The 11,153-nt window shown below is 48.8% G+C and overlaps 1 protein-coding gene across 2 annotated transcripts in view; it reads right to left on the bottom strand.

Annotated features, from left to right (window-relative positions):
* Nucleotides 1-6,834: 6,834 nt before the first annotated feature.
* Nucleotides 6,835-11,153, bottom strand: part of PAMR1 (peptidase domain containing associated with muscle regeneration 1) — a 72,158-nt gene continuing 67,839 nt past the window's right edge. For both annotated transcript variants that reach the window (XM_088017601.1, XM_088017599.1), the window contains 3 exons: nt 10,622-10,854; nt 9,139-9,431; nt 6,835-7,917 (listed from right to left, as the gene is read on the bottom strand). In XM_088017601.1, coding sequence (XP_087873727.1) covers nt 7,381-7,917; nt 9,139-9,431; nt 10,622-10,854 — 1,063 coding nt within the window. In that variant the 3' untranslated portion in view covers nt 6,835-7,380. The remainder of the gene's footprint in view (nt 7,918-9,138; nt 9,432-10,621; nt 10,855-11,153) is intronic.

The following is an 11,153-nucleotide window of genomic DNA, read 5'->3' as shown; positions in this document are numbered from 1 at the left end:
ATGAAATTATATGATTATTCTAAGAGAGGCTTGTACCAAATCCCAAAAGTATCTTTCTTAGAAAGTTATTTTCCTTATTAAGAGAACGAGAGTTAGCAACCAGGTAATTTACTTCTAAATTTAGATTATAGATTCAGAGATTTTTTTTTAATCAAAGGCTGAATTATGCCTTTGCATAAGATGCATACATTAGAAGCATGTCAATTCACTTGGAGGTTTCGTTTATTAGCACGTGGATGTTGTTTTATTTCCAACACCCTGTTTCCCTTTGCAGATAGGGATTAATGGCGTCCTTTCTTTCTTTTTTGTTTGGAGTTACCTTTTCCTAGAAACCATAAATGCAGGAACACAACCCTGGTTTTTTTTTTCCCCTCTCTGAGATGTCAATTTCTAATGTTATTCTTCACCTGAGAAAGCTATTCCCTAATTTTATCTACTGACTTTTTTTTCTTTGTTGACAACACTTTCCCTCGAACCTAGTCCACAAGTCTCAGCATAAACACTCAGTGAATTGGAATACAAACGTGAAGTGAGCCCTAAAAAACTCAGCCATTGAGACAGTCTTCTTCAAATGCTGGGCCTCCACCGCACATCCGGGCAGGGCCCTGCCAGGGAAAGCAAGCCCTACTGCCAAGAAAAGCAAAGAGAAACCACAAATTGCTACCAAACCACTCCAAAATGTTCTTGTCTTTCCAACAGCCCTGAAAAGATAAACTTCCCCAAGCCCTAAGGGATCCAAACTATTTCACTCAAAATTTTCATAGGATACTAAAGAAGGAGAAAAATATGTGGCAGGCAGGAGCAAAATCCCAAAGCTAAGTGTCTCCCTTCTTTGCATCTTGCAATGTCTGTCAGCCTTCTTTTATCTCCTCTCCATTTACGATCGTTCTCTATTAGAACAATATGTGATTGTGTCAGAGCAATGCCACTCAAGGTCTTCCTGTCCAGGTTAGAAGTGCAGTGGAAAAACCCCAAGTCAAAGCCAAAGACTACACTGGACGGGTTGATGACCTCACTAATAATTCTTAGTGCACATGTAGGAATTCACGGGGTTTGGTAGAGGCAGGGGGATCCCGGACGTGCCCGCTCACCTCGTCCCCCGAGCCTCCCAGGTGGCCAGGGACCATGGGACTCCATCTCCAGCTTCACACCACACCGTGGTCCTCCTCATGCTTTCCAATCTGCAGCCTTTCTGGCTTCTAGAAGTGCCTCGAACCTGCCAGGAGGCCTGCTTCTCAACACCTTTGCACATGCTCTTCTCCCTATCTGGAATGCTCTTCTCAATGGCCCCACCCCCCACCTGGTAGCTAACTCAGGGAAGCAAGCTTTGACCCGACCCTCTAGATTAGATCAGCTACCCTTGCTACACAGTCTCACAGCACGCTGTGTTTTTCTTCCTAGTCCTTACCATGATTTCTCATTTCTGAAATCACATGACTGAGGGCAAACCCTGAGCCCGTTTTGTCCGCCTTTAGTATCTCGGTCCTTCGCACATAGGAAGCACTCTACTGATTTTTGTGGATGGATGAATGAATGACAGGCAGGTAGAAAATCAATGAGCTCACAATTTTTTATTGAATTCAGGATGGAAGAGATTGTATTGACTAATATTCGATATAGGATGTAAATGTGGAAGGCCCATTAAGTTTTCAGTAGGTGGTGAATTTGACAGCATGAAAATTCTGAAATCCCAAAGAACCATAAAGATTCATATTCAAACCCCATACCCATAACGTCAGAGGGTGTCAATCATGTATGATGCTGGAAGCGGGTGGGTGGGAGAGCTGCACATTTCCTACCTGTCCAGCAGATCCCGGTCCCTTTTAATAAATCCAGCCCCCCATCCCACTCTGCCCCCCCCCCCCACATACATACATGCAGATGGGAAATGTAGGAGAAAACCACTGTAAGACCTAGCACTTCGTCTCAGAAATGTATCCGGACACCTCCCACTTACACAATCCCATTGCTCCTTGCTCTCAGCCTTTCCGTTCTTCTAACCCGTGGCCTGGTTTATTTCTGTCCACCCTTTCCTGCAATCAACCCCACTCCGCAGATTATCAAACTTATTTCTGCATGCTGGGATTCTAAGACTTTTCTTCTCCTCTTGGACCCTTGTAAGTTTTCTCCTAACTGGTTCCTAGATCTCCAATCTCCTGCTCTTGAAGAACAACAAAACGACAACCATAACATCGGCCGATATTGACAGAGTGCAATGGGTCAGACACCGTCTTACATGCTGAATTCATGTACGCATTATCCTCATATCATGTCACTCCCATGTACAGAGGAGGCAACTGCAGGAGAGAGGTGGAGCGTCACGCTCAAAGTCACAGTGTGCAACTTGATAAAGCTGGAGTTTGAGTTCAGGCTGCGTCTTCTAACCACCGCCTCTCTCTGTACAACCAGCCTGATGGGACTTTCTAGGATTCCACTTCTATCCCTTCCCTTCTGGAGACATCCTGTGAGCTTGATATTTGCCAATGGGCAATAAGAAGCCAAATTATTAACACTAGCATTTGCGATCCACCACCAGCTGACTTCGCCTTGACTGCCCTTGCCTTGGCTGGCCAACCTCACCCATCTTTGTAATAAAGGGCTCGTGTTGGGAAATAATTGGCCCTTCTCCAGGCCATCCCTCTCCATGCTTGAACTTAGGTACTTGCCAAGTTCTTTCTGTACTTATAATCCTACTTCCTTCCCATCCACCACTCCAAAGACTCAGCTGAAGTGCTAACTACCCGGTGGAACACAAGTTACCTGGAAATGTTGGCCTGCGTGGATTGCCCCTTCGTCCCAATCCCCACTGGAGTTTATGTGAGAGAATACAGTGTGACTTGACTAGTCAGTTGACTAATCAGTTACTAGTCAGTCCGCTTGATGTGTAAGCCTGGCCACTCCTAGGGAAGGTGAGAGCCTTGCCTAAGTCATACAGACTTTACTTACATTTTATATATCAGGTAAATGTCATCATAGGGTATATAAAATGTAAGTAAGATCTATATGACTTAGGCAAGACTCTTACTTATATACATAGAAGTATATATATGTGTATATACATCTTTTTTTCAATGACTTCCGGCCAAAGATTGCCAGAAACACACCAACAGTTAAGCAAGTCAGACTTAATTACTCTTTGAAATACAAGAGAATGTATTTCAAAGAGTCATGTTCATAGGGAACTGTGGAGTATATTACCAAAATAGAATTAGAAAGAATGTGTAGGATTTGAGCTTCTATTAGGTGATTCGGGGGAGGTTTCAAGGAAGCAGGGCTTTGTTCTGGATTGGGTCCTATCAGTAAGGGGAGGCAAATTTTATAACAGCTACCTTAATAAATCTTATCTAAAAGGAAAGAAGACCAGCTCAAGGCTAAACTGTAATTGGTAGAAGCGGTGGTCACACGTATTAACTGGAGGGAATATTTGGTATTTTTGTGGTTTGTATGGTGACCTTGCTTTTGTCTGTTCGTAGACAAGATGATGTGGTCTTGTTGGTGTCTTGATCCATCACAGTCACAGTCACCGATGATCTTGACCAATATTGGCATTTTGTGAAATTAGTGACCTTCAGTATGAGAACACCACAGCCTAGCTATGAGTGCCTGGACAGCTCCTCAAGAATGCTCGGTGTTGGGGGCTGCACGTGCATAAAAGACTAAAGAACTACTGTAAAAGGAATTAGAACCAAACTCTTCTGGCTGAAGCAGGAGTCTTCTCAGGCTTCCCCCAGACGCATTCTGAGTTGGCAAACATTGGTCTGGCATTCATATTCCGTGACTTGTGATGGCTTTTGTTCTAGGTCAACTTAGGGGAAGCTGGAACTCTGCAGAGTTCCCTTCCTTGTATGATTGCAGGGGAGAGCGGGCACAAGAGAAACTTACATGAGATTTGAAGAGGAGAATGGAGCAGCTACCTCCATGATCTGAAAGTTGGTAGCACGCCAGTCACTGTGACAGTTCATATACATTGTCACTGATCTCCCAGCTCACCTTGCTGGGGAGGGGCAGCACCCGGGCCCACAGCTCCTCTAGCACCTGCTGGAAATCCTCTTCTGGCTTCTCTGAGTGTCCTGGATCAGGTGTGCGTACAGCTACATGCAAGGGGTGTCAGCTTCTCCCGAAGGTCATTGAGATTGGGGACAGCAAGGGAACACGTGGGCTTCCCTTCGTCCTCGGAGGTCTCAGCTTGTCCTTGGCTCTGCCAACTTCCCATCCAGCTTTCTGGCCCTATTGACTTCAGGTTCAACACCAGATGCAAAGGCAACAGCCTCCCACAGGCTTCCCTACCACTGCCTACAATTGTATCTGGCCATTATAATCCCTTATTCTATAGGACTCATAGAAGTTCTGATTCTCGGAATGAACCCTGACTGGTGGACCACTCCAGATTCCCAGCTGAGAAAGAGATCTCTCATCCTTAGAGCTCCATCCTAGGATGTCAGGGCCATGTCATAAAGAGATGGATAATGCTTCTATGGCACCAGATATGGCCAAGGGACAAGCTGCTGTCTGACTCTATTGTCCTGACCTGGAGTTTCAGGTCAGCATGGCTGGGTGCTTGTAGCCCATGAGAACAGTGCCCGGATGGGAAGATCTGGGGGTGGGGTGAAAATGACCATGGAGCTATTAACCAAGTACCCTGAGGCAGGATCGCCAGGATTTGGGGCCCGATTCAGCTTCTGAAGGGATCAAAGTCATAGCTGAGATGACATAAATGTGAACCAAATCTGAGTGGTAGGGCAAGGATGGAAAGTGACACTGAGTAGGGATGCCAAGAAAGTAGGGAACTGATGGTCCAGGTGGGGGGGTCAGGACAGAGTTAGAGAATAAGGTGTGCATGTGCGTGCACCCACGCAGGATGTGCCCACAGAGGCCCACGTGCAGGCTCTATGGATCTGTGCCCAGCTGGACAGCCCTGTCTCTGCCAGGTACTGTACGCATCAGCTATAAGCCATGTGCTATGCTCAGCGCTTTACATGATATTTCACTAGGTCATCACAAAGGCAGATTTTATTATGTCAACCTAACAGTGAAACTGAGGTAGAGACGTGAGGTGACTTGCCCAAGGTCACTTAGAAAAAGAAGTTGAAAAGCAGAAATTTAGGGGCACCTGGGTGGCTCAGTTGGGTAAGCGTCTGCCATTGGCTCAGGTCATGATCCCAGGGTCCTGGGATCAAGCCCCACATCAGGCTCCTTGCTCAGTGGGGAGTCGGCTTCTCCCTCTCCCTCTGCCTGCCACTCCCCCTGCTTGTGCTCTCTCTCTCTCTCTCCGTCAAAATAAATAAATAAAATCTTTCAAAAAAAAAAAAGAAAGAAAAGCAAAAATTTGAATCTAGATCTCTTTGCTCAGATTTCCACTGTACCTCTCAAGATCCAAGTTTTCTAGGCTTAAAAAATAGACGGAAAAAACCTTTGAGCAGCCTGGTCGAACCCAGTTATTTGTTGAACCCGATGCTCCAGCCCCAGTTAAGGCCTCAGATGACTACAACACCATGCCAACCTCAGTTCCCTAATTCCTGACCCACTGGAGCTAGGGGAAAATAAATACTGCCTGTTCTAACCCACAAGCATTAGATGTTTGTTACTCAGAAGTCGATAACTAATACATTGCTCTTAGATTAAGCCATGAGAAAGGAGGTAGGTACGGATTATGGAAAGCCCCAAGAAAGCCTGACAAAAAAATAAAGTACCAGAAACTGTCTTCTGGCCCTGGGGACAATGTAAAGACACAGAGTTGGTAAGGCAGTTTGGAAGACAAATGTATCCTAACCTCCTGTGTCGGGGTTAAAGACCCAGAGATCAAAATTCTCTCCAATAGGTTGAGAAGGAGTAATGTTCCTGTTTGGGTGTATAGGAGGTGAATGTCTTCCAGGGTTCCCTGTCCCAACCCTGGGCTCTCAGCCCTCATGAAGTACAGAAAAGCCCCCGCTGTAGGAAGGGAGAGTCTGGCTGGATGGCTGGCCGAGAAGGCTCTCACTGGGGCAGTGAGACCCAAACCAGGGTCTCAAAGGGGGTCACCCCCACATCTCAGGAGTACCAGTGTCAGCCAGGGGTGAGGAGGAGCCACACCAGCAAGGAGGACTGCCGGGCCCCAGGGAAGCAGAGAGAACACAGCCCAAGTTTCAGTGGTTACAGTCATAGCACCTGGGGTCAATGTCAGCAGAATGGCCAGGAATGGGAAAGACCCACCACACACACCCGAGAAGCCAGCAGGCCCTAGGGAGTCCTAGTGTGTCCCCATGCCTGAAGTCCCCAGCCTCCCCAGCACCATCTGGGAGGGCAGGAGACTGGCCAAGAGAGTAAGCACAAAAAGATAAGAGAGTGAGTAACTCCCCCCACCCCCCGAAAGTGAACGTTACTGAAAAGATCGCTTCAGGGACTGGATTGAATTCATTTTTTTCCCTCCACTGTCCAGTGGGAGCCAGGTGGCGCTTGAAAGGAAAATCCCATCAGTTACAGAAAACAGGGAAGCATATCTCAATCTAGTGTGAGTAAAGCGGTGATGACAATTCAGAAGCTATGAAAACATGTCATCAAGATTGATGGAGGTTCAAAGCTGAGTTTTGTGCTAGATCGAGGACATGAGAACCAGAGGGGACACTGGAAATCAACTAATCCTTGGTATTTTCCTCTGTTTGTGCCTTATCTGATGGCCCCCCATGTTGCTCCTCCTCCAGCCCATAACCCAGCACATTCAGGGGCTGGTATTGAAAAGATGGCATCAACTTTGCCGTACTCATTGTTTGGAAATGAGAACTTGAGGAGCTATCCTAAAGGGCTGTCACCAAGCCATGGCCCTGAGAAGCAGCATGCAGAAATCAGAACCACAGCCCATTTGTTCTGTGGGTCAAAAGCCAACCCTCGTTTTATTAAAATATGTACAGGGGATTGAGAAGGAAAAGGACCACACTTTACTGTGGCAATGTGTACAAACGCCGGGGCCACATCCGAGCCCGACTGTCCTGGGCTGTCCCACAGGCAGCTGTTTGGAACGTGGTCCGGCCAGAGTCTTGGAAGAGACCTCATGCATCTCAGACTTCTTGGCCAAGCCACTCTCGGCTAGAGCTGGCCATGACATTGACTGCAGGGCAGGTAGGCAAGGCCACCGGGCTTGTGGAATGGGGACCAAAGCTTTGCTATTCGCACGGCCTCTTTGGCGCAAGCAGCCCTGGTATCTACCACATGGCCTCCACACCCAGGGAGGCAGTGGCCTACCCGAAGGTGAGCTCTACTCACTCTCCACTGAGTTTCAATCCTGAAGTCAGAAGTCCTGGGCCAGCCAAATTCACAGGCAGAGTCAAGCTTCAGGCCCACACAACCTCGTGCAACACACATACAGATGGGATGGGCGCCCGAACAGCGTCTCAACGGGCCTGAGGCTCACTTCATGTTTCTCTCGATCCAGTCTTTAAAAGGCAGGACCCTGCTGAAGGCCGTGGAGAGGCTGTGGCTGCAGGTCTTGTCATAGCTCCAGCTGACCAGCCCCACCAGATGCCAGCGCGGCTCGGGGGACGCCCGTCCTGGGAACGACATGGCAGCGATGCCTCCCGTCTCTGCCGGGCAGATATCAGAGGGGGCGGTGGGGTCCCAGCTGGCACAGAACATGTTGTCCGTGACACTCACAGGGATGCCGTGCTCTTCGTGCTGCTCCTCACACAGCAGCGAGTCCACCACCCTGACCCCCCCGGAGTGCAGCGTGTCGTTCTTGAAGCCAGGGCTTCTCGCGTCTGCCAGCACGTTCCAGCCAGCCACAGTGATGCGGGACTCTTGGAAGGAGGCGCTCAGGTCCCGCGGCGCTGCGAGGCAGATGGGCTGGACGCGGGTGCTGACGCGAGCCTTGTCCAGGAGCTTCAGGATGGCGATGTCTGTGTCCAGCAGGATGGGGTCATAGTTGGGATGCAGAATGATGGCAGAAATCTGCAAATGCAAGAGACGGTCAGCAGTGCTGAGCCATGACTGCACAGGGAATAAGAACAGGCAAGCCCCAGGGCTAAATTACCAGGGGAAAATGTCTTGGAGACGGCTGCAGTGGTTTGGAGAGACTGCTTCAGGGGTCCTAGAAAACAACTGCTTTCTTTGGGGGCTTGCGAAGTGAAATGCCCACTGCTGCCCAGCAGGTGTTGTTAACTAAGTGGGTGGCAGATGGGGCTGCAGAGGACGGTGGTGCCTACCCCATTCTAAAGTGGGGAGTGGCCCCTCTGCTCCAGTGACCACTGCCAGGCCAAGAGGGGGCCAGCTTTCTAACTTTGTCAGAGAACAGACTCCAGATCTGCATCTGAACCTCCTGATTTTTAAATGTTAGCAAATTACTGGTTAAACAAATGTATGTTAGCACTATGCAGACACAAACCCCTAAAAGGCTACCAGACTGCAGCCTCTGGCTTGCTGTAAACATCTCATTCATCTGGAAGCCAGTAAGACAGAGCCACACCCAGAATGTTCCACAAGACTTTTCCACACTCTTTGCTGATTGTCCCAACCCTTGCTGATCACTCTCTTTGATGGGGGCCTCTAGGAGCTTACATGTGTGATACATTCTAACATTTTTATGTACACGTTCTATTACTTCAACTATATTTGGGCACATTTCCTCAGGGCTTCTCTTGTGTCAAACTAATCATGATATGCTGGTCTGTCTCTTCCACTAGCCTGTGGATTCTTCAGGGCAAAGACCATGCCTTATTCAGTTCTGTATCTCTTCCCTGTGGATGGCATACTGTGGGAGCTCAACAGTGAATGGGTAGAAGGACAGATGGATGGACAGATGGACAGATAGCGAGGTGGGTGGGTAGGTGGATGGAAGAGAGGGAGGGAGGGAGATAGACAGAAGAATATTATAGATTGATTAGGAGTATCCTGGATAAAACCTTTCTAAGTCCTCGAAGCCTACTTCATACAATGCCCTAAATATAATAGGTGATTAACTTTTGATGACCACAGTGATAGATGATATTTATTATAATCTTATTTTGAAAACATCTATGTGAAATACTGGGTGCCTGCCCCCTGACAGGCTCTGCCAGGCTCTGGGCTGGGTGCTAACATGCCAAGGTGTCGGGAGTGACGCAGCCACTGCCCTCCTGGTGCCTGGAGTTTGCTGAGCCAACACTTGGTTTCCAGGTTACAGCCCTCTCTCACCCGCAAGCTCTGGATGGTCTTTTCATCTCGGTCATCATCCCGGTAGAATTTCCCCAGGACAACTTTGAGGTCTGCTGTCTTGATCATGGTGACCTTCCCCAGGTCAGTTACGCAGTGGGCAGCCACCACGACGGTGCGCTCATTCACCAGGGCACCGCTGCAGACCAGGAACCACGTGTCCTTGTGCAGGCTGCCGCCATGCACCCCGCTGGCCCTCCTGTAGATGGCCGCCTGCCACGGCCAGCGCAGCCCCTGGCTCTTTGGAGAAGTGACGTTCTCAGTTTTCCCACAGACTGTGGAGAAAGCACCAGCTCAGTCAGATAAACTCAGACTTTCCCATACAAAGGGGAATGTGTGGCTCAACCAAGAGAACACACATCTGGAAAGGTGGGCCCCATGGGTGTGATGACCACTAAGCATCTGTTTTCCTTTTCCCATTAAATAGTAATCAACCCTCTTGACATGGTTGGCTATAAAGTCTGGGGTTAAGATGGAAGGCTTGGGATCCCAGGCACTTACTATCAATAGGACTTTGGACAAATTGCCAAATCTCTTAAAGCCTCAGTCTTCTCGCCTGCAAAATGGGTCTAGTAATCACATTTGTCTCATAGGGTTCTTAAGGAGACTGGATGATGATCTATGTAAACAGTCAGACTCAAAATATCATTGACTATCGTTATAAACTTGACCACAAAGAATTAAGCCATACTATTCTCCTTTGACAAAGAGGATGGGGAAGGTAGAATTTAGCATGTGCCAGCCTCTTTTTCAGATACTTCCACATATTACCTCAGTAATCATCACCATAATCTTATGGCTATTTAATACCTCATCACCTCATCAATAACTACCTATTCGATACCATGGGATGATAAGCATGAAAACGGGCTCAGACAGGGTACCCGAGATGGCATAAGTAGAAGCCTTCTGGTATCATTAATCCCTCCCCTACTTGGTGCTTAATGATGGTTCTCTCCCTTTCCTCCAAGTGAACATGACAAGAGTTATCCACAAGGAGGGGTGCCTGGCTGGCTCAGTCAGTTAAATGTTAAATGCCTTCAGCTCAGGTCATGATCTTGGGGTCCTGGGATCGAGCCCCACGACGTCTCCCTGCTCAGCAAGGAGGCTGCTTCTCCCTCTGCCTCTCCCCTGCATGTGTGCGTGCTCTCTCTCTCTCTCAAATAAATACATAAAATCTTTTAAAAATAAATAAAAAACAAAGAATTATCCACAAGGAAGTATGCCCCCCTCCAAAAAAATTCATCGAAGACCTGATGAGTTAGTTTCTCCCGAGTTAGAAGTTTAAGCCAAAGGAAGGAATCTCCAACTGTGGAATATGAGACAGAACCAAGCTAGGGAATTAGCCGGAGGCCCACCGGACAAGGACCCTTTCTCAAAAAGTCTTCAACTAGGTCGATGGCTTTTCACAAGCAGCCATGGAAGACGGACGCCACGCCCGGCCCCAGGACAAGGCCTGACTCACTGGGGACGCAGGACGGGGCTCGCCCACTCCACTTTCCCGTCCGCAGGCACGTCCTGCGGCTGCTGCCCAGGCGGCGGTAGAAAGGCGAGATGCACTCGTACTGGAGCTGGGTGTGCAGATGCTGGAACCCGGGGGGCAGGTCTCCAAAGGGAAGGGCTGGCTTCTTGGTGGGGCCACCCTGCAGCTTCTGCTTGCTCAAGGAGGCCGAGTAGAGCTGGTGTAACGGCGTCTCCCTGCATGGGGGCCCAGAGACGGTCATTGTGGCCGTTGTAGTCTACGTGCCCACCCCCACGTAGACATTTGGTCACAGCAGAAAAAAACATGGCTCTCTCATTCTCTGTGTGTCTCCCTCCCTCCTGCCCCTTCCCACCCCCCCCAACCACACACATGCACACGCGCACACGTGCACACACACACACACACACACACACTCTTCCCCTCTACCACCGAGCAAATTCTCTTGCAAGCCTCAACCTTCATTCCGTTCCTCCATTTCCATTTCTGGCATGCCTCCGGCTGCCTACGATTTTAA

This window comes from Eumetopias jubatus, unplaced genomic scaffold, assembly GCF_037043125.1.
Source record: "Eumetopias jubatus isolate StellerSeaLion01/CBP00866 unplaced genomic scaffold, mEumJub1_p1.0 scaffold_13, whole genome shotgun sequence".
In the NCBI taxonomy this organism is placed as follows: Eukaryota; Metazoa; Chordata; class Mammalia; order Carnivora; family Otariidae; genus Eumetopias; species Eumetopias jubatus.
Note: the sequence above shows the minus strand (reverse complement) of the source record. Positions and strands in the feature narration are given on the sequence as shown.